This window comes from Ostrea edulis, chromosome 5, assembly GCF_947568905.1.
Source record: "Ostrea edulis chromosome 5, xbOstEdul1.1, whole genome shotgun sequence".
Classification (NCBI taxonomy): domain Eukaryota; kingdom Metazoa; phylum Mollusca; class Bivalvia; order Ostreida; family Ostreidae; genus Ostrea; species Ostrea edulis.
In genome coordinates, this window is record NC_079168.1 from 60,326,551 (window position 1) to 60,350,702 (window position 24,152).

At 33.3% G+C, this 24,152-nt stretch overlaps 3 protein-coding genes across 46 annotated transcripts in view; 2 read left to right on the plus strand and 1 right to left on the minus strand.

Moving 5' to 3' along the window:
- Positions 1 to 2,502: 2,502 nt before the first annotated feature.
- The window catches only part of LOC125652372 (titin-like), a 49,860-nt gene continuing 28,210 nt past the window's right edge, over positions 2,503 to 24,152 (plus strand). For 6 of the 44 annotated variants that reach the window (XM_048881529.2, XM_056164982.1, XM_056164987.1 and 3 more), the window contains exon 1: positions 4,183 to 4,619. The gene's annotated coding sequence lies outside the window, so the exon portion shown is untranslated. Of the gene's footprint in view, positions 2,710 to 4,182; positions 4,620 to 15,610; positions 15,797 to 20,896; positions 21,135 to 21,810; positions 22,150 to 22,257; positions 22,336 to 22,417; positions 24,099 to 24,152 lie in introns of those variants that run through there. The other 38 variants (XM_048881531.2, XM_048881522.2, XM_056164990.1 and 35 more) reach the window with 23 other exon arrangements.
- LOC130054618 (uncharacterized) lies at positions 5,038 to 8,718 on the minus strand. Its single transcript, XM_056164973.1, has 2 exons — positions 8,595 to 8,718; positions 5,038 to 7,916 (listed from the first exon to the last, which is right to left on the minus strand). The coding sequence occupies exons 1-2, from the start codon at positions 8,637 to 8,639 to the stop codon at positions 5,109 to 5,111; spliced, it is 2,853 nt and encodes a 950-aa protein (XP_056020948.1). The 5' UTR covers positions 8,640 to 8,718; the 3' UTR covers positions 5,038 to 5,108.
- Positions 5,098 to 13,052, plus strand: LOC130054619 (uncharacterized). Its single transcript, XM_056165000.1, has 6 exons — positions 5,098 to 8,975; positions 10,168 to 10,856; positions 10,961 to 11,063; positions 11,272 to 11,480; positions 12,100 to 12,316; positions 12,638 to 13,052. The coding sequence occupies exons 1-6, from the start codon at positions 8,771 to 8,773 to the stop codon at positions 12,778 to 12,780; spliced, it is 1,566 nt and encodes a 521-aa protein (XP_056020975.1). The 5' UTR covers positions 5,098 to 8,770; the 3' UTR covers positions 12,781 to 13,052.

Sequence of the window (24,152 nt, forward strand, 5' to 3'; positions counted from 1 at the left end):
GATTTGGCAAGAACTGTTTTTTGGAATTCAACCACATTTTATCAGTGTGATTATAAAAACAACTTCATACTGTCTGTGTGTGTAGAGATAAAGCTGAGAAACAAGAAGAAAGTTGTAAAAATTCTCTGCTGATTCACCAGTGAAATATGCAATTATTGGGTTAAAGTTTCCTCTTTGTTTTTCAGCTGATGATTTGTTAAACTAGGGTGTATGATAAACTAGGATCAAACAAGTGCAAAGAGCGTGGATTTTCAATGAATGATGGGAAGAACACAATATACTTTGTTAAAGCTTGTACCTTACTTTGAGTTTGTGAGCAGAGGGTCACTGTATCATGAACCTTTGGGCAAGGTTCAAGGCCATTTTGTAATATTCAATGCTACATGTACAAATAATGCAATATTCATGGCCAAATCTTATTACACACACTTTGAACCCAGCTGAAGTCTCCTAGAATGGGCCACAATATTGAATGAAGTGGATTATGCCCCTTTGCTTATAAATGCATTTGATCCTAGGTCAACTGGTCTGTGTTGCTTAACATGTAGCTCTATATTCTGTACAGTGGAGAGAATTAAAATACATATCAATTATTTCATTTTCAGTGTCATGTCTGATATTTGAATGTACTCTTTAGGTATTACTGTAGATAAGGTTAGTTATTGTATACAGCATTCATATTCACTGCAGTTTAAGTCTAGATTGATATTTTCAATGAAGGCCATGCAGGACCAGGAAATTAAAACTACAGTGAATATAACTATGTCTAGAATGGTCATAAAAAATGGTGAATTAAAGTTATATGGGAAAATGGATTAACAATGAAAATTACCTCATTGAAGGCTGTATACATCTATATTTACGTCTCCACTTCCTATAAAGGGGACATATTGTTTTAGTGTAAATTCTTCCACTTCTCATACAAAGATTGTCCAGGCTATAACTTTTTTGTCTTTTGACGTAGGCCTTTGATATTTGGTATTTTGGTATACTAAGATAAGACAGTGTGTTGTGTACCATTTTTATGACCTTAATTTGTCCATGACCTTTTATGTAAAGGTCAAATAATTTAGGGCATTTTTTTAAAAAACCCTCAAGAACATCTGGGCCAGAAAAGCTGAAATTTACATGAAAGCTTCCTGATATAGTGCAGATTCAAGTTTGTAGAAATCATGGCCACTGGGTTTAGGTTGGGGCCACAATAGGGGATCAAAGTTTTACTTGCGAATATATAGAAAAAAATCTTAAAATATGACCTCAGGTGAGCGATGTGGCCTATGGGCCTTATGTTTGTCTTTTGTCAAGGGCCTTTAATATTTTGTATGTGGGTATACCATAATAAGACAGTGTGTTGAATGCTATTTTTGATGACCTTGACCTTTTATGTAAAGGTCAAATAATTGAATTTTGAGGGCATTTTGTTTGGACCATAAATTTATAGGTCACCTAAGTAAATTCAGGTGACCTATTGCAATAGTTGTGGTCGTCCATCGTGCGTTAATAATTGAACATTTTTAAACTTCTTGATAACTGCTATTCTAATTCTTTTCAAATTTGGTATGAAGCATCTTTTGAACAAGGGGTCATTAATGTAAATTTCAGGATTCCTGCACCCCCAGGGCCTTATGGGTGGGGGAAAAACTGCCCAAAATTGACAAATTTTCTAAAATCTCCTCTAGAACTCATACACATGTTTAAAAATAACTAAATGCCTCTACCAAAATTGTAAATTTCATGATCCTCGGTTTAGGGGTTCTGACCCCAGGGCAGGGCCAAACTTAATATATAGTGTTTATGTGTAAAACATTTAATTAACATCTTCTTTAGTGCTATTGATACTAAATTGAAACTAAATGGATATTTAGAAGGAGTAGGTATAATCTTTTATCAAAACTGTAAATTTGCATGATCCTAGGGGTTTGGTTTCACAGTGTTGTCATAATTATATTAATGATTTGAAGAACTTATTTTAGTTTGCCGATACTGTATAAAATCTAAATGCATACTTCGGAAAAAGCAGTAAAGGATGTACAAAAAATGGTTAATTTCAGAACCCAGAGTTTTGACTCTAGGATGGGTCCAGATTAGTCATATCTTTTAATGTAAATACACATATTATATTATGTAAAGCCTTTCATCAGTGTATGTATGCACTCTTGAGGGCATTGAAGTTTTAAGAACACATCTTGTTATATACTGTTGCTGAACATTAGAATTTAACTTAGATATTCAAAACAGATTTTTTTTCTAGATTTCATAGCCCTTGAGAGTAGTTTCGGATACTTTTCACTTAAGTACTCAGGTGACCGATAAGGCCTCTAGGCCTCTTGAATGTCTTTTGAAAGTTAGATGAAATTTTTAAAAACTATGGAAAATGGAAGGGTAGACAACAGTTTCAGTGTGCTAAAACACTTTTTGTTAGTTTTTAATTATTTTTCACATCTATCATCAGAACTACATGTATCTACAATAACAGATGATTTTTTTTTTTCGTCTTGGTTTCATAGGAGGAAGAACAATTACTGAAGGATGAGCTATTCAATGAAGTATGCTCTATGTGTTTGTAAGAAAAATCCCTTATATGTCCCTAGACACCTAATGGTATTAGTAGACAGTTACATATAAAGTAGGAAGCTGGCAAGTCAATTCAAGATTTTGTCCCGGCTTAACCGAGTGATCAGTTGTGGCTAAACAATCAGGAAGTGAGAGGTATGTGTATTACATTACAATATGTATGATCTAGTATCAATAAGTATACTTTAGAAGATTTTCTGTATATAAATGAATCATCGATAAGTCGAATATTCAGATGTTAATGATAGTAGATTTTTTCTGAATATTCAAATGTTCATGATATGATAAATCAATCAGATTTTCTCTATATACAGAGGAGAATGAATTGTCAATAAATTGAATATTCAGATGTTTATGATAAGATTATACCTCAGTAGATTTTTCTCTATATACAGGTAAATGCTGTATCAATATACTGGAATATCCAGATGTTCACAATATGATTATACCTGTCAGTAGATTTTTCTCTTATATACATATGTTGTAGATGAATTAACAAGTGAAGATAATGAATAGTGATCAATGTCATAAAGAATACAAAATTAAAAGGGCAAATGCAATATTATATAATGCTTTGAATTTTTTGAAAATAATGAAATACATTTCACATGTACAATGTTACTTAATCAAGTACATGCATGTTAAACGACATTAAAATTGCAGAAAATCCTTAGTTGTAATCCTCTAAACAATTTTATTCATGTGCTAGAAATTTTAAAATATTCAAATAATTTTTCCTGACTTTTTGTATTATTTAACCACAATCACTTTGTATTGTTACATGTCTCCATGTAAGCTCCACTAAGCTGAGGAGTACAGAAACATCTATCACAACATACTTGCACAAAAGTTTTGGAACATGTATCATACAATATTAACAGTTTTGTGTTACAACCGATTCTGTGTTGCTCTGTGAAGGAAAGTGTTTAGAATGACATAAACATGAGGAAGGATGGATGATTTGAAATGTGGTTGATATTCGTTACCCATCTACATAGTCTCAGATATAATTCAAGGAAATAAACAGCTGTATAGCTGTGTGTAAAACAAACAGAATGAACCAGCACTGAAATTTCCATATAAGACATATTATGGAGGGACACTTTCCTCACAACCAATCCTCCATTGATTTCTCTCTCTTCAATGTAAATTAATGCCTTGCTATTTCTTTCAGTTTATTAGTCACTGGTACTCCCATTTAATAGATCTCTAAAACAAATTTAATTCCTTAGTTTATGGTTTTTATTTTCATTTTGAAATTTAACATCAGAAGAGAAGAGAGGGAATGAAAGAGATAGTAGATGGTGGTGTACTTGGGTTTCATGTGAAAAGATGTATCTTATTCTACTTCATTTATTTCAAATCTGAATTGAAAATCCCTAAAGAGTTTCTGCATCTGTTAGCAAACAACTGGTGGATCTAGGGAGGTAGCAGGCGATGTTTAAAAGACACAAGTATCCATTTCAGAGGTCAATCAATGATGGAGACAAAAAAATCTGGTAGCAGCCACTGTAATTAAGATCTCAGGTTACCATCTCCAGTAAAAATCTTTATGAGTCTGCTATTAACCAGACCACAACAGAGAGAAAGAAAATGAGGCCCCAGTCTGTCACTGCTGTATAACCAGTATTAATGTCTGACAAATCTCATCTTAGAAAGAGACTTTGGATTGGACAGATATTCTGTTGTTGAGCCTGTGATCTGCACTGCTCAATACATGTATTTTACTGAAGAAAAAGGTGTGTGAACCTCCTAGGTGACTAATATATTGAACGGGAGACTGAGCAATAGAGATTTGTGTTAAGGGCGTGCACATCAGACCGTTGGCAGGCTACGCATCATACACTCGCTCTCTCCCTCTCCTTGCAGACTTACAAGGTTTCTAAAACTGTTATAATACAATATACATCCTCACTCAGTCCACTCAGCTCCTTGTGTGCAGTTCCTTCCTGTTCGGCACAGTTCAACAGGATTTGTTTTTAATGTGGTAAACATTCTAGGATTTACATATCCATTATATTAATACTAAGGCTTGGGGCTTTTTGGTGAGTAGTTTGATTGTATTCCCTTAGCTAAAGAAAATGGCATTTTCCCATTTTATTTCCATTCATTCAGCATTTTCCAGCCATTTTTCATTTCAAAAACATTTTTCCTACATTTCTCTATCTTTGAATTTTCCAAAACCATTTTCTCATAACCATTTAAAAACCATTTTTCTTGGAAAATGCTTTTCAAATGGTAAATTGGCACATTTTATATCCATTTACTTGAGCAAATGGGGAAAAAATGCCTGTTTCACTATCCACTTTGCTTAAGCTAGCCATTTTTCTCCCATTTTTTTTCTGAAACATTTTAAATGAGAAAATGGTTAGTTTTAGGAACATATATACCTTTAGTTTTCAGCTATCATTTCTTAACACTTATAAAGATTCTACATTTAGAACTAATGATAAAGACTGTACATGTTTTATACAAATTTATTCAATATTTCTGTTCATCAATGTACATTGCTAACCTACACTTTGACAACAGAATTAGTCTCTGTCATACCTATTTGGAGATGGACAAACATATGTCTTCCCATGTGCTTTAACAATGTTATTTACATTTGTTATACATGAAATAGGAATCATATCCAATTTTTCAGGACATTCCACTTGCCATACACAACCAACAGACTGTATCTTTTTAAAATAATTCACTAATGCTAAGTTAACAGGTTCCTGATTTCTTTTTAAGCATTGATAAAATGCTATAACTGTACAAAATTGCATTTCTCCACTTATGGCACAAGTTACAACATTTTGCTGTCTTTTTTGTAGCCTTTCATACTCCTTGCCATATACATAAAAACCTTTTCTATACATATCAATTCTGTTAAAAACTTTAACTTCTTTTTCTATAATGCCAAATTTTCTTGCAAGGGTTAGCTCTATTGGAGTTAACACTTTCACATTTGCACTCCCAATTGGCCTAATCCCATCTTCTATTTCATCTTCATACTTGTGCCTTCCTGTAACACTGTCAGTTAGTTCATTGTAAAGTGATAAAACTTGTTCATCTGCACTATCTTTAAGAAAAATATTGTACATTATTGGAGGTACCTTTAACATGTTTATAATATTTGTCAATTGTGTATCAACCCCTTGCGTACCATGAATATGTTTAACAATAAAACCATTGAGATCTTCAAATATAAAACAATTATTTACAAACAATGGTCCTGTTTCTCGCACACATTCAACAAGATGAACTAACTGATGTTGATTTAAAGTTAGATATCGTTTTCCATACAAATATTGATACTGTTCTACAAAAAGAAGCAGCGCTCTTTCAACTGTTTCTAATTCCTCATTACTAATTCCCTCTTTTGAAAGAATGAATATGGATCTAGCCAACAAACAAAAATGTACAAAGTATGGTCCAGACAGTATCCCCTCAAGAAGTGGAATGCCCCAATACAGCAAAAAATTTCTGTATTCTGAGGATTTCCAATGGGCTATTTCATCAATTGACCTTGGTATTCGTGTCACAAAAATAGCAGGTTTTATATTTCTTAACATGTCATTTACTTGACTCCTTAAATGAAAGAATGAAAATTCTTTTGATTTGTTTTTCTTATCAAACCATAAAGTAAGCATTTGTTTAACAGTACCCAAACATACACCATGCATATAGTCTATAACACAACTTTTGACAGGATCAAAATGTTTTAAGTACATGAACCAGAACTTTCCTTTGTGTCCATTAACTGTACATTTTGATTCATTGTTTAAGACTTTTTCAACAGCAGACTGTGCATCTCTATCGATCGTTTCTTTGCTGCGGGGAGGGCCTTTTGGATTTGACTCATCATAAGGAAATATATGAGAAATTCCTCCTGTTTCATGTTTGTGAGTTTCTCCTTTTTGTAAACAAAACCAACAACTGTATTCACCATTAAACTGATTACAGTTATATACCAGTGCTCTTGCAGGAAGGTCACATGTACATGTTAAAAGAATGCATTTGCATAAAAAACTGTTGCCATCACTGTCAATAAAGTTATGTCCTCTTGATTCCAAATACTGCATTTCACTGAAAAGTGGTTTGAAGAATGACCACATCTGTGGTTTTTTGTTTGAAATCCAAACACCATAAAGCAATGCATTCTGTCGTCGTTTTCGCTGAGAAAGTGGGAGTTCATTGACTAGCATATACACAGGCCAAATACTTACATTTGATGACTTGAAAAGAGGTGCACCGTCGGTGTTTAATGAAAATGATAAATTGTTTTTGTTGCTAAGAATTCCATTATTTTCAAAGAATTTTTTGTACAAATTTCCATCATATATGTCACTTAATTTACTCTTAAAATTGTGTTCGTAGTGTTGAAATCTATGCTTTCTAACAGAATTGCAAAAATCAGGGGTTTTCCAAAGAGAAGTTAATTGAGACACTAATTTGATTTGTAAGAAATAAGCCATTGCTCCAGTTTGAGTCAAAGATTTTTTGCAAGATGGACATTGTTTACTGTGTTTTTCTACCACTGTGTAACAATAATTACAGTGAAATATTATGTTTGGTAAGGCACCACAAGAGAATCTTTTGATAAAATTTCTAAAGTGGTACAAACTACCCATCAGTCGATTGCAGTGTGGTAAAATACAAGCCATAAACTTTAGCAAGTATGATACTGCTTCATCTGGTAGACGGAATCTTATAACAAAACAGCATATGAGTAACACAACTACACCAACGGAATGACGAGAATTTTCAAATAAAGGGATCTCACTTTGATCTTTGATCTTTATCTCCTCTTCTTCTTTGGAACAAGTTTGCAAAATTTCATCTGAAATAATTTGTCCTATATGTTCAATCTCTATTCCGTCATATTCAGTGTATGTAGAAGTAAAGTCATCCTCATTTGCCAACAAATCACTGTCCCTCAATTTTGCTTCTTCATGAAAGGCAAATAAAATCTCATCAAACTGTTCATCAAAAGCATTATTTGACTCAGCACATTCCATTGCTGGTTCATCTTGACCATGCTGTTCAACACGTTGATGCTGTTCATCTTCAACATTTTGTGAAATGGTGACATTGACACATTCTGTCACAGATGAAGTGCAATTCAAACTGTCATACAATTCATCTGAGTTGTTGTTTCTGTGCTCAGAATTTTCATCTGTAACAAATGCACCACTTGCTTGGGATTCAGATTCTGTTTTGTTCATTTTGATTTCATGTTGTGAATTGTTTACTGTTTCAAGTACTTCTGCATGTTCTGCAAGTTGTGCATCTGCACTGCAGGCTAAGCTGCTTTCAACTACTTCAAGTTGTCCACTTGGTGTTGAATTCACCTGTAAAAAAAATAACAATGTATTTGAAATTTAATTTATTAACACATAAAGTTTAATTTTCAATTTGGTGTGAATTTTGATATCAATTTAGTTCATAATATAAATATTGGGTTTTAAAGGGTTGATTTCAAACTATTGTGTTTAAATTCTCTTATTTTAGAATTATGAACCTCATTTCTTTTACATGCATGGTGGATCTATACTTGTAAACATTCAAGGCTAATATACATATTCCGCATTCTATATATTTTAAGAAATTGAATAAGAGAAGAAGAAATACATACATTAGTCCAGCTTTATCTATAACTGTACTATCAGTGGCAGTATTAAGCCTTAGCATCGTTTTTTTCTAACCCCCCCCCCCCCCCCCCCCCGCAAATTGATGTTTTAGTTGTTTTTCCAATGCCCAGCAAGATCCCTCTACATTTAGTTGGATTGAATCCGACCTTTTGATGGCCTTTTTTCATTTATCATCATGGTTATAGAATACCAGGCTCAACAATATGACCACCCCCCCCCTTCTAATATGTCTGCTATAGCTTTCATGTTCTCACCACATTCTAGACAGAATCAACTTCAAAAGCACATATTTTCATTACAAAGAAAAATATGTAGTATAATTATCTCTAATCCCTGCCATATAACTAATTAATATTCGTAACACGTATATAGTCCTACCTTATCTTTTCTTTTGCGGTATCTCTTTTTCGGTGGGGTCTCCATCGCGTTCTTGCGCCGTAACAACTTTATACCTACCGGAAATCAGCGCCTTCAACATAGGAGAGCACACTGGCGGGAGATTCTAGCTTAACACATTAGACGCACTTCGACCTGGCACTTTGAACTGTTGAAAGATGGCTCAATTATTCCACAGGGAAGATTCACATTTTTTAGTGTTTTTTGATGCTGACAAAACTGTGCAATTATTGCCAAAGCAGAAGATTACCTTCTTGGATGAAGATAATGTGACAGTTTTCTTTCCTACATCAAATCTTCGAGAGGATGGTACAGAAGAAATTGAAGATATAGCATACACTGGAAGAGTATTCTTTTCAGGAAGTAAGTAAATATATACATTTTTTAAAATTAATATCAATTTAGGAAAAAAATCTTTTAGAGAAAACAAGCTAAAAGTTCCCAAAATTCACATCTAGGCCTACCAATACATGTACGTACCAGGCCATGTCTACATTTACCACATGGCCATATTGCATTGGAAAATTCCATCTGGGTTTTACATGTTTTGTATGAAAAATCGTTTTAAATCCTGTTATTTCAAAAGTATTTAGGCATGTAATATTAAAATCATTTTGAAAAAAAAAAAATTGTTCCAACAGCTATGAAATAAAAATTTATACATTTGAAAAAAAGGCGCGCGTATGGTTGATTATATAGAGGGCGTTGGTGTAATAAATGCACTTTCCCGAATAGGCATCGGAACACCTCGGGTACTTAGGAAGTGAAGGCCAGCCAACATCACATCGTGAAAATGTGATTTTTTGTAAATACTGTGCGTTTATTATATATAACTTGACAATGGAATTGTTTCATACCAGTCGAAAAAAACTAAAAGGGAGTTACTGTTACGATATAGGCGTGTAAGTAATTTTAATGATTTTTGTGTATAATTCAACAATCCACGTCGAGGAAATTCGAGACTTAGAAACGTACACAGAGAGTAATAGTTATCATCCGAATGTAATAGATATATTACGAATTTATTATATACATTACATCAACATTATCGCTAGAAATAATTAAGTAGTATGCAGACTCGTCGGAAAATTGCTCTAACTTTAATGTAATTTCTGTGGAAACGAGGGGGTTATTCAGATTAATTCGGTCTTTCCTGATCACCCCCTCGTTTCCACAGGAATTAAGTCTAATGTCAAGCAATATCTTTTCAATTTGTGTACAAAGTGTTGAGAATGAGGGAGAAAGCAGAATCTGTACACTGCTATACACATAATTCCAACAAACAAAATAATGTTGTGGAAGAAAGTCATTACATTGATATTAATTTGTTATAATTTTGTCATATACTCTGGATTAACGCAAATGACATCCCCTGGACCCTGCTTGGTTATACATGTACAGACATGAAGTCTACACAATACAAATAGCCTAATTGATTTTAAATTGGATGATTTAATTTTAATACTGCTGTATACAGTTACACTATTAACAATTCAAAGTACATGTACAGGTGTTAACCAAGCATTATTATAATACTTTTGTATGAATATTTTAGGTGCTTCAAAATGCAGAGGAATGAAATCGAAAATTGATGAGGGGGATGGCGGTGAAAGAGATACAGATTTCTTTACTTCTTTACAAAACCAGGCAAAGGAAGTTAAAAGCTGTGGGAAAAGGGGTGCAAGCATAAAACTGAAAAGAGCACTGGAGGAGGAAACGAGGGAAATGGCAGCAAAAAAAGGGCAAAAGCAAAAATCAAAAAGTGACTCTACCACTACATCGGCAGCAGAAAAAAAAACAACCAAAAGAAAAACAAAAACTGACACACCCCTCAGTGAACTAGAAGCAAAGAAATCCAAATCACAAATAACAAAGGACTTGAAATTAAAAGAAATGATGGCATTTGCAGGAGTAAGTTCTGCAGAAAGTCCAAAAGTTTCAGATTCCAACATCTCTATGGAATCTCAAAGCAGACAAAACAAGCCTCAGTGTAGCTGCAGCCCTAGAAAAGAGGCATTGGCAGACAGCACATCTGCAACAGGTGTTGCAAGTGGGTTTCAAGGAAGGCAAACAGAAACTTTACAACATATAAATGCTACTGTCCCGTCCGAAACCAGCACTAAGAAAATTGTTGAGCCAGAGCAAACAACATCAGCTACTTCCATGCTTGTTTCTTCTAGCTTAAACTTATTGAATTCTAATGATCTGGAGCCTACAGATCTGGAGTATAACAACACTGGGGAGGTATGTACATGTTCAAGCACTTTAACATGTAATACAGAGTATAAGAAAACTTATGTATCTTGAGAAATTTTGAAAAGGAATTTAAAGATTTGCTTTTGTTTTAGGTTGATTTCTCCGATGCCTATTATGTGCCAGAATATGGTTATAATTCAGACATGGGTCAATCTGAGACTTGCGGACAATCATCCCCCATTCAAAATGTTATTGGTAAGATTAAAAAATGTGAAATAATGTGATGCAATTAATATTTGATTGTAAAGTTTTGAAAACCTTTTTTTTTAAATTTACTTCACATAGACTGGAAAACAGGCTTATTCAAAGCATGTTTTCCAGTCTATGTGAAGTAAATATATATACTGCTTTTTATATCACATTCTTCATTGCTTGAATAATGTTTTTTTTAAACATTCATAAGGTTACTATCAGCAGCTGGACCCTTCACAACAGGGAACAATTCTTGGATTCCTGAATATGCTGTCCTCTGAGTTGCATGGTATAACATATGGGCAGTCACCAAGCAGTTCCACCAACCCACCAAACAGTTCAAACATGACTGGGAATGATTTTTCAGTAGAACAACACAGAGCTCTGTCTGCTGATGCATCAACAACAGATGAAAATGAGGTATGATATGATGTATTTTAAATATTTAAGTTAAATCTGAAATTTTTTATCAGATATCACTTAAAGTTTAAAGCTTGGGCAAGTTGAAAATTATAGATAAAGAAATGACTCTAAATTTTATTTATCTCTGCTGCATAACTTGTTTACTTTTTAACTGTTAAAAGTCAGTGAAATTCATTTATTAAACAAATTAACAAAGATTGAATGATTGAATATTGTTTAATGTCCTGCTCGAGAATATTTCACTCTTATGGAGATGTCACCACTGCCGGTGAAGGGCTGCAAAATTTAGGCCTATGCTCGGCGCTTATGGCCATTGAGCAGGGAGGGATCTTTATCGTGCCACACCTACTGTGACACAGGACCTCGGTTTTTGCGGTCTCATCCGAATTAACAAAGAAAGTTACTGTCAGATACATCGAGTCATTTGTACAGTCAAACTTCACTATCTTGAATTCGCTTGCACTGAGAAAAAACTTTGAGATATCCGAGGATTTGAAAAATTAGAGGTAGGATACTTAAAGAATTAGTGGTTGGAACTAATTCCAAATCACTTTAAAATTTGACATATCCATGGTATTCCAATACCAATGTTCAACTGTATTTTTGTATATTTTAGCGAAAGGTGCCATTGATAATGGATAAGGATGACATTTTCAAGGATGTCCTTGTTAACCCATCTAAACTAAGAAATGCAGAATCAAGTGCGCTGATGGCAAAACATCCCGCAGCATTTCTGTTGAATAAAGTTTTGGATTTGGTATTCCGTGTAGACGAGTTGAAAACCTCCAAAGGTGTAAAAGGCCTGAACACACACAAAATGGAAGCCATAAGTGGTAAATATTCTTTCCTCCATCTTTTTGGAACTTGTAAATTCTGATCAATTTCAATTATTCTTTTAGGACTTCTTTTTCTCTCGATTTTCTCATGTGCGTGTTTAATTTTCTTTTGCAATCTTACTGTTATTAACAAAATACAGGCATTATATTCTTGTTTATGACCTCTCTGTCCTTTAATAATAAAGAAGGTTAATCTCATGCCAAGGAAAGTTGGCTTATAGAAGTCAACAATGGTACCATTAAATGATGTGACAAGTTAGTACATGTATTGTTTGGTTTTTTTTTCTTATCATATTTAACTTGTATGTTTTATTTCAGAGTACCTGTTCGCATGGTGTACCAAAATGGATATCGAAAATGTTTCATCCAAGACACAGACAACTATAGTTCAGAACAAGATCGGAAATTTGAGATTTAAAGGAGTGAAAAAAACAAAACTTGCAAAGAAAATGAACAAGTAAATTTGTTGCATGTCTATGTTAATACCATTTAGATACTGCTTGTAAACTGCCAAATCTGTGGAGAGGATCCAAAATTTATTTTCATATTTTACTTATTGTAAAAATGGTTTTAAAATGGTTATTAAATGGTTTAAAAGAGAACCATTTTTGTCTCATTTGCATAAATGGTTTTTGAATGGTTAATTTGCATGTTATAAGGCCCAAAAAAATGGTGTTTGAATGGATGTTTACTGATGGTTTGAATGGAAATAAAATGAAAAATGGTTTTTAAATGATCTTATCCTTTCTGTTGAGAATTCTTGAAAGAGTTTGGGAAAGAAATGGCTCCTGAATGGTTTTAAAATGGTCTGAAAAGAAATGGTCTTTGAATGGTATTTAAATGGATTTCATTTTGATAAGGGTTGTATTAAATATGCACTTTTGTGTCTAAAATTAGCTTTTTTACACATCTTAAAATTATGACTGCTGCTTGGGTGACTATATATATTAATTATGAATTTGTGACTAATCGATCCAGTTCAATGTGGATTGAAAAACTAATGCACAACATGCAGAAATTACCAGGTGTTGTCAGTCTCAATGTTGAGTGTGAAGTTTGCTGCTGAAGTGTTATGATACTGGAAAGAATGCTCACAAAATTTTTGACAATATAGTTGGTTGACCAATTTTTTTTTTTTTTAGTTGTGTGACTGCATGAGCAAGAACTGACATTGTTAGGTGTTTTGTAGAGAATCATCACTGATATTCATCAGATACAAACAACCTTCTGATTCATTGTTTTATGATGCTAACTGTAGCATATATAACAGTATGATTGTTATAATGATGCTAACTGTAGCATATATTATAATGATGCTATCTGCAGCATATGTTATATTAATGATGCTAACTGCAACATGTTATAATGATGCTAACTGCAACATGTTATAATGATGCTATCTGCAGTGTACGTGTTATAATGATCGATGCTAACAGTAGCATTTTAACAGTAGGATTGTTATAATGATGCTTACTGTAGCATTTTTACAGTAGGATTGTTATAATGATGCTAACTGTAGCATTTTAACAGTATGCTTGTTATAATGATGCTATCTGTAGCATTTTAACAGTATGATTGTGTATTTAATGCTATGCTTATTATGATAATGCTGACTTCAGCATATTATAGATGCTGCTGACTGCAGCAAATTGTGGAATACTTACAGTATAAGGTCATTTAACCTGCCACTCCCTTTTATGACCAGTGTAGTGTTTGTCTGCATTGTAAGATGGAGAATCGAACTTAAACCTCTACAAATTATAAAAGAAAAATTGCTGTTTTGAAATTAAAATTAACTGAGTATAAGTGAATCTAGAATAATTAATTAAAACCAAATGTCAGTTTTAATCTACATCTGTTATGTTGGAGTAGATGCATAAAATCTCGCATCCTGTAACATTGTGTGCATATCCTTGTCTTTTTGCCAGCTTGTGCTGGAGGCCAATTCATCCTTAGTGAAAAATGTGTACACATGCAATTCATTAAGTACATCTGGTAACCTAGCCCTTTGATATAGGTCAATTGTTCACCCAGACATTTAGACTTAAGAGGGAGATATTGATTTTTTTTATTCTGCTCTGTAATGGTCAATATTGTCTATAGGGAAAACCCATGACATTCCCCTGCTGGTTGATATCTTAACATATAAAACCCCAGAACTAGCAATTAATACATAAAGCAACAATTAAGATCCTGTATTGCAAACTTAATACAATTAGTGTCATCATGAGACTGATAATCAAGTAGGAAGGTAAATGTATTATTAGTGTGTACAATACTTTTAAACAGAAATTGAGTTTTCAGCAATTTCAGCTTGAATTTAATTTTGGTTTTTTTCTAATAACATTTTAGTATGTATTAAGTATTTAGTTAATGTATGTAATGTAAAAATGCACAGCCAAATGTAACAGACTGCATAGATATGTACAAGCTTTTTGATGATGTTATAATATGATCTATGCATATTGTATTAAGGGGACATTTTCTCTATAACTGGATGAACATATAACAATAAAGATTTTAAATGAATGATTTTAATGAAATCTGTTGTTGATGAGTTTCTCCATAAATATGTGCTGTTTGCAGGGATTTAAATTTCACCATGTTTTATACATCCATGGATACATGTATTTAATTGCCAATGCACAATGGAAATTGAATTTGACCAGATTTCTAGATTTGTCCAAAGTTGTTTATTGAATGGATTCATTTTTGCTTGATTTTAAATTTGCCCATTTGAAGTAGGTCGAGGTGAGAATTGACTTTTGGAAGAGATTATCGCTTAATAAAACATTAGGCATAATTTAAAAGCAACACTAATGCATCTATAGTGGCATTAATTCCTATACACTACATGTTATTGGTACAATGTGATATCTCTTCATATAGTGAATTTATCTCAGCAGGATTAACACTTCACCAAGAAATCAATCTCTATTGAATACTGTATTATAAAGGAAAACAAATTTTCACAACTTTTAATAAATTCCTAGAAGCTTATTTATATATATATATATATAATCCAGAAATTAAGGTATAGAAAAATCTACATATCACAAAGCAGATAGAGTATAATTGACTATTAGTTTCTTCAATTCTTTGGGAGTATATGGATATTGCTTCATAGCAAATATCAAAATAACAATATTCATATACTGGGAAGAATTGAACAAACTAGTTGAGTATACTCTATCGGCTTTGTGATATTTTTTATCATATAGATATATACACACACCTATGGAATGCATATGAAAATATTTTGTGTTGTACGGGAGTGTAAAGCAGATTCATGATCAAAACATAGGTAGGTAAGTTAAAACTGTCCCTATCTTTATTGATAATTCATGCATACCTGCAGAGAAAATGTACTTGCACATGGGTTCGCAAGTACATACTTAGAGGGAAAGAGTATCCAAGTGTAGACTGAGAATTCCTAAGGAAGAAATTTTAAAGGGTCTGGATTAAATTACAATACTGGTAAGACACACTAAACCCCTCATAATACAGAGGAACGTCTGTCACTGTGTGTCTGTGAATGATAAAGTTAAAAGAATTTTAATCAGGGAGGTGGACAATCTGTCTAATTAGTATAACAAATGTATATTTTTGATGAAGATATAGGTAAAGAAGGTCATTAAGAGGAAGTATGTATGTCATTAAATGCACCATTAACTACCTGAGGATGGGGAACTGAATTATACCTTATTCATCCCCCTATGTCTTTATTGGCAAAACCCAATGGTGTAGAAATTCTCAGCTGCTGGTGAGATATGTGGGTTTTTTGTACCCGATGCCATGGATAGGTACGAATTAATGGAATCCTGGGAATTTCTCTGAGGCCTCATTGTAACCCAGTTGGTGATCATTAAACCCTGACATTTCATTCAGATAAAAAAAATCATTGTCGTTGCATACACATGGCAATTTCTTATTCTGCTTGACACATTTTTGTCCACATTCCATGCAGTAATGATGGAGATGATCTATAGTTGACTTTATGTCAGTTAATGTTTCTCCGGGGGTGGAGATGGGTGCAGTTTCTGAAGAAACTGCTGTCTAATGGAGAAAAATGCTCTTCATAGTCTATAATGCTCACTGAAGAAAAATGAGGTGTAGAAAAGGTAAATTTCATCTAAAATGGCATGGGAATATTAATTGACAACAGATTAATTTCCTTTATCTCTCCACTGTGTAGGTTAAAGTAAAACAACCAGTTTGGGCAAATAACCATGATTTATTATATATAACAAAGTCAAAGCGTAAGACAAAATAATGTACATAGAGCAAAACATAAAGCGAAATCATCAGGTTAACCTAATCTACTTCTACGGTTTAAGTTATATAATAATTTATATATATATATATATATATATATGTATAAATTAGTATTATAAGCACATTGAAATAATTCCTTGTTTGGAAAATTTATGGTATAAAAACGGCCTAGACTGCGTGGCCTTGCTGCTAAAGGTTGCGTGCCTTCTGCCCTTCGTGAAATTTTCGAAAGTGACGCTTAACTAGAATTTGAAATGCCAAAGTAGGAAAATTTATGAACGTTGATTGGATGATTAAATTGTTATGATTTGAAATAAGATAATTAATAAATATGATTGGTAGAAAGGGGGGTCCCCCTAGAGGGCGCAATCAATTGTCCCTATAGGGGGGGGGGGTGTTCTAGATAGATCGAAATAGTAACAAATGATACTAATAAAAGACAACATTTGATTGGTTGATAAATTTAGATGATAGGCATAGTTACCAAAAAGCGAATAGGGCAGAGAAGTGTAAATTGATAATCATTAAATTAATTTAATAGTATGATATAGATGGCATAGCACTCGACAGTATGTTACTAATTTGGTATCTCAATTGATAGACCTTATACTCCTAATAAGAAATTTCTGCTTCTGAGTCTTTTGCTTAATTGATCTGTTTGTCAAAATATTATATATCAGATAACAGCCTCTGAGCCCCCATAAAACTGAAATTTAAAGCTTTCAAGAGAGATTATTACACTTTCTTCTATTTCACAGAAGAGATCCTGTCCAATAGAGCTTCATAATTTGTCTCCGATATTTACAGTTATATGACGTACACAGCATCTTAAAAGATGATGCAGTTTCTCAATTCCTCTAAATTTAGATAAAATACTTTATGTCTTAAAATGCTGAGCAACTCACTGCATGTCACCACAGCTAATTTTTGCTGTATCATATATAAACATAAGGCAAATTGGGTATGAAAAATGTCATTTATTCAAATGACGAACTAGATAACAAACTACTGACAAGGGGATCAGACTCACAAACAATCCACTGAAAATGTCACTGAAATGGAGAAAGAAAATAATTAAACAATGACAAAATAATTCAATATGTAATTTATATAAAATACTTATTTTTGTGAACATTTTCCTTTCAGAAAATATATTAGGTAACTGTTTCGGTTGGACAAATTTTTCTATCACATGTATACTGAAAATACATCTATATGGTATGAATATAAACTTAATTTGTTAAATAATTAAGCTTTTACTTGATGTTTCCCAAAAGAAAAAGTACATGAAAAATAGCTTTTTTAAGTCAAAATACCAAACATGGCAACACAACATCCTACTTATGATGCAGAGTTCCAAATCATCACTCGCCCACTCACATTGGCGACTATACTTTGCTTGTGGGCACCCCAAATTTCCTTTCTTGTCGCCCACTTGGCGACTGTAATAGTCCGATTAACATTTTTCTTTCCGACCGATCCGAGTCCTAATGTAAACAAAGTTCAATTTCCGGTTGAGATTAATTTGCCACTTTACGAGACATTCTTGGGGTATCAAACCTTCCAAAACATAAACCAGAAGAAGTTGTCAACAACGCAAGGGTTACTTCAAACGAAAAGCTTCTGCTTTTTCAAAGTGGAAAGGGGGGAGAATATGGCTCGATGCCGGCAAAATGGGATGGCATATTTTGTGTTGCGTGTACAAAACATGACACAAAAGGTCCAATCATTATGACAGCTTGCCTGAGTTATAAACTTGACAGCATTGTGAAGCTGAAAACTTTCGAAATCACATAAAAAATCTGAAGAAGCGTGTGTTGAAGTCAAATGCCACAAAGATCATCAAGTCCATGAACTCTGATATTTTTGCTAGGTTAACGAAATGAGAGAGGGAGAGGTGTTTGAAACAATTGCGGAAATGGAAACAGAATTCAAATATTGATATTTCAATTTTTCAATAAAATTGCAATATGTGATCATATGTTTCTTTTTTCTTGTAAAAAACAACCCCATGTTATTCAATTTTATATGTGCATGTGCACGCGGCTACTAAAATTTCATATGGGCTAAAATGATTTCTTATACAGGGGCCCACTTGCCCCCAAAGGTATTTAGTCGAAGGTTTAACCCTGATGATGTCATATAATTCTAGTTTTATATCATTTTATCAAATTGACATGCAATAACAACCAAATTGAATTTAGATTCTTTCACAGAATACACATACAGTCAAACTTTTAAAATTATCTCTATAACTTGATGGGACAGAGAAAAAACTTCAAGATATCCCAGAATTTGAGATATCAAGGGTAAAATACTTAAAGAATAAGTGGTTGGGACTTCCGAATCACTTGCACATATGCATGGTATTTGAGATCTCCGTGTTCGAGAGACCGAAGTTCAACTGTTTTTTGAAACAATAGCACAAATGTCAAATTTGGTGAATAGAGCCCTGTTATGATATGTAGTCTTTGATCATTGTCACCCACTTGAAGATAATACTATGTGTAGTACATGCAAATTATATGCATAAATTCTCACATACAGAACTACTTCCTTGGAATAGCTCAACTGATCAGTGTGAAAGGAACAGCTGTATATCCCACCTTCATCACAACTAATATACATACAGTAGTATTTATAATGTTGACTTCCAAAAGCCCTGGTCATACCTCTATCATAGATAATACTGAAGGAAGTCCTGTGGATAGTGAAATTTTCAATCCATTTGTTTCCACTCACATGCACTTCTTGCTCATTTCTCATTTGGCAAATATGTTAAATCATCGTCCATTGTAGTCCATTCTATCCAGTGGAAAGTTTTGAATCTGTTCAAAACTTGGAACAGACACGAAGTTGTAACTGTTCACTGGCATGCATATTGTTCGGAAGCCATGTTCTTCTTTTCCTGTACTTGTCTGATCTGCTTTTGTTGATGTCCAGTGGACCTGAGACTTGGCCAGACATGACAGGGGGTAAACTGGAGGTGCTCTGAGGACACAGACCACATGTTCATTTGTTTACCATTTGAAGACTGTTTCATCAGTTACTTGTAATTCACTTGGTTCATTACTCAATTGAAGTCTGTTCATTGATCTTTTCTTGACCTGTACAAATCCAGTAATGATATGGCTATTCTCCATTTAATGTGCTTTTCATCCTGAGAGCCTCAAGCAGCAGCAGGGGCATGGGATTGTGCTTTGTCACAGATTTTGGCATCTGTTGGATATCTTTGTATGCTATTCAGTAAGGTGTGACTGACCCCTTAAACCTCACTCCTCTTAACAGCAGCTTATTTGTGGCAATGACACCAAATTAAGGAGGAATAGCACATTGTCATAATGGCCGACTTCCTTTTGAAACATATGAGTATAAGTATCAGCAACACTTTTACATTATTCCTTTTAAATCTAACTGCCTAGCTAGGTTATTCAGTCAGTTAACATATCAACTGCTGATATGTAGATCATATGGGTTCAAGTCTAGCAGGGCTTTTAAATATTTTCAGATTACTTTCTTCTAAAACCGTATTTTTTAACTGAATAAAGTTTTCAAATTAAAGATGTTATTATATATATACTCCACTTTCCATCTAAGTCTGATCTCTCAGTTGAATATTTATTCTAACAAAAACTCTTTCTCACTTTAGAATGTTATCTATCTGATATTTAGTGTAAATAGCCATTTATTAAACTTTTGGCATTATCTCTTAAAAATGTGTTAAATTTTCATGTGCTAAAGTGGCAACTGACTGCAGTAATGATTCATTGATCTACAAAATGAAGTTGAGTATTTATTTGGACACTGGTACATTTTGATTTGTTTTCCAGTTATTCAGAAAAAAATATCTGACACCTGTTGGGTGTAAATATAATGATCTAATAGCATTATAAAGTAGATATAATGAAATATAAATTTCAAATTCTTGTCTGAGTGAAATGTACCTATGAACCTGAATAAAAACAATTGCTCTATATATATGTATATTTTGTACAGATAACTTTTAAAACTAAATTGTAACTATCGCAGTTACCGGCATCTTTTTGATGAAGTGAATGCTATCAGCTTTATTCCACCATTTTTCATGAATACTTTAGAAATATTGAGATTTATATATATATATATATATATATATATATATATATATATATTTATAGTATAAAAAAATGGGGGGGATGTCTTAATTACTATCAATATAAATGGATTGATTGATATTAATTAAACTAGGAATCCTGTGAGTTGACTTGAAACAAAAAATAATATTGGCTTGACCTGATGCATAAGGGTCTTCCTCCTCCCTATTTTGTACACAGGCCTGGTATTTGGGTTATGACAGACAGATCTATGTGTTCTCATTTAGGCACAGCATAATGTATAGATTAGTGTGGAGGAGCAATTTATAGTGTGTCCTGCTTGTGATTCAGGCCCCAGGCTACATCATTATTGTATGGATTCTGACATTTGTAACAGGGAGATGCACTCATTTGTTTCTACTTGTTGGTCCAGTAAAGGTTTATATTTGAGATTTATGTAAATTCAGGTAGGTGCCACTAATTTCAGAATATTTGTATTTAAATCAATGGTCCTTTATAGATTTTAAGTATCTGTGTATTTGAAGATCTTCATCTTCAGATTGTTTGCTATTATTACTAGACATACAGGGTATTTTGAACCAATAGACTATGGTTACAGTTACATCAACTCATCTTATAAAATGAATTAGAAAAGGGTTACAACAGTCGGCCTGAGTAAAGAGACCAGTGGTCAGATGTGACTAAAAATATAACATATTCAGCATCCAAAAAGTTAAAAGGTCAAGTGATGGCACTTAGGGAAAAACTCATCTACATCAAGTGTGTCACATGACTCATTCCCATGATTATCTGTGGTTTATCAGTGTAACTAGAAACTCATTTATTTCTCATCCTAATTGTTGACTTTTCCCCCATGACCTTCATGGAAGCTGATAGAGATATATGGCTCATTATGAATTAGGACAATATTGGAAGCAGTGTTGATATTGTAATGGTGATGGGATGTGATTCATGCATGTTTAGGTGGATCCATGATCAATATAGTCATGTGCATTGGAAAACTCACCATCAATAAAAGATTAATGGAACATGCTTAATCTAGAGCATGCTAGAAATTAGAAACAAGTACCCATATGTGTCATTACTATAAATTTATGTAAATTAAGTAACCTCCTCTGTCCATTTCCTTCCTTGTCAGATAGAGCACAGTGTGTAGGCTAGGAAGTATTTTGAAGCATTTTCTCTCTCATGAAATGACCATGCAAGTATCTTACTGTCACATGATTTAGATCAAGGACCTAGCTAGCATTTCAGTAGGTTTTTCTTACTTTTTTTCTTGACTGAAATATAAGCTAATAATGATATCAGACAAGTTGTTTGTTATCTGTTAGTCGTTATGCATGTCTGTACACCTTCCCTGTTGACATTAATGTCACTGAGAGAGCTGTGGTGTTAATGTAGGTGTTACCATCAAATAGATACAAGAATTATAAACGTGTAAACAAAAGGATTATATCATAGGTAATTTTCATTTCTTTAATATTTGTAAGTTACGTTGATTTCATGGTTTTTATTTGCAAGCATTTTGTAATATAGTAATTTTGTAGGTATTATCTATATCGTCATTCTACTATTGTTTGCATAATGATAATTGATGGTGTACTGGTAGAGTTACTCCCCTTTAGCAGAAAATCATATGATCTTAAGGTACATGTAGCTCATTACACTAAAGCTTATACTCTGTATGATACCAGGTCACAAGATGACAATTGAAATGTTTTGTGAAAGTATTTGTATCGATCGATTTGTTTGTCTATCACCGTAGCTCAGTGCATGCATGTTAAAGCATTCAGCTGGTGAACCGCAGATCTCGAGTTCAAATCCCCCAGTCTTTTGTTCATATGTGTTGAAATAATTTTTTTGAAAATCATGTTTTTATCCAAGTTTTTGCCTTTTTGACATATATACTTATTGTATATCATCATATCTCTTGTAATTCGTACAGATTTGAGAAATTATTTCTGGGTGTAGTGAGCCATTTTGGCAAAAATTCATTGTATGATTGATAGGATTAACTTCAATTCTTTTTTTTTTAAAGAAACTTTTCATTAAAAGATCTTATACTTCTAATTCATAGCTATAACAATTCAAGCAACGGAAGGGAGTGTTGTTCTCAATTGATACAAGACACATTATCATTAACACACGAGTCTGACATAGCCCAAGTTGAGTCAGAATTGCCCAAAGAACTGAAGTTCAGAGAAATGAGATCCATGTTAATGACACATGATGGTTCTAGATTGATGTGTTTCCTCTGTAGAAATAAACAAACATATTGCATCTACTGTTATGTAGTACCTGCCTGACTCATATATTATTTCAACTTGCAATATATAATTATAGACTCAATGATTTGCAAACCATGCAATGTGCAGTGCTTGCAATTGTGTGAAGATGCAACCATTATTATCAAAAAATTATCCTCCACCAGCAGGATTCATTTGTAGATTTCTCCTGGCTGTCATTCCAACACATCAAATCAAAGAGACGTAAAATCTTGAGGAATTTTTTGTGTGCCTCCTGCAATCTCTAATTTTATCAGTCATGTCATCAGGAACTTGCTGCTGTAGAGGGAGAGAGATCTAGTCCATATTGTGTCTGTTCCCCTGACATGCCCCTAGTGAAAAGCAATCTGCAGACAGATGTTCATGTCCTGGGCCTGTCTCATCCATGAGAAAGAAAATCAATAAATCATAATCAACCCTCATGACTGGAATGTGACAAATATATTTAAACATATTCTTACCTTTTTAAGACAGGCATGAAAATGATCTAAATTGCTTTTACTTTTAAACTGATCTGCTTTCTAAATCTGTGTGTCGACTCAGACCTGATGTGAAAAATGGCTTTTTTTTTCATATGCCAATCAAATTCATGTGGGGAAAAATCAGTTGACTTTTTGTTGTTGACAAAGTCATAAACAGAATGTACTTGTATATAAGCTGATCATTATATACTCCCATGATATTTGACTACTGTTTTGATGTAAAAAGTTCACCCCCTATTTTTACTAAGGATCAAAACACCATTGAAATCCAATCAATCTCTATTGTAAGACTAAAGAGATATATTAACACTATTTTGATACTTTCTGTAGACCATAAAGGATATCACTAGAATTGTGTGATAATCATGACATTTTCATGAACTTGGAAGGAAACATTTTTTTTTATCCACATTACTCATGAAAGGAATGTTGTTACACTGGAGAGTCATTTATAATGAAAACTTTTTTGATGATGAACAGATGTGAGTAAGGAATCCTGGAATTGAGAGTGAGGATTTTCCATCTGATAAACCATCAGTAGCACTGCATAATCTGAACTTGTGGGTCACTATCCCAGATTTCACTTTACCACAGGATATTATTTCTGGAGGTGTGGGTGCAGCAGTTGTGGTCACTCTTTGATGTACTGACTCGATCTTTTGATTAAGATGACTTGGGGTCAATTATCATATTTTGG

What these genes read in the sequence shown, in the direction of transcription:
- LOC130054618 (XM_056164973.1), bottom strand. Translation starts at nt 8,639, where the DNA reads ATGGAGACCCCACCGAAAAAGAGATACCGCAAAAGAAAAGATAAG. An exon ending in ACCGCAAAAGAAAAGATAAG is followed by an intron (nt 7,917 to 8,594) that starts GTAGGACTATAT and finishes TTTTTTTTACAG; the next exon opens with GTGAATTCAACACCAAGTGG.
- LOC130054619 (XM_056165000.1), top strand. Translation starts at nt 8,771, where the DNA reads ATGGCTCAATTATTCCACAGGGAAGATTCACATTTTTTAGTGTTTTTT. An exon ending in AAGAGTATTCTTTTCAGGAA is followed by an intron (nt 8,976 to 10,167) that starts GTAAGTAAATAT and finishes TGAATATTTTAG; the next exon opens with GTGCTTCAAAATGCAGAGGA. An exon ending in CAAAATGGAAGCCATAAGTG is followed by an intron (nt 12,317 to 12,637) that starts GTAAATATTCTT and finishes GTTTTATTTCAG; the next exon opens with AGTACCTGTTCGCATGGTGT.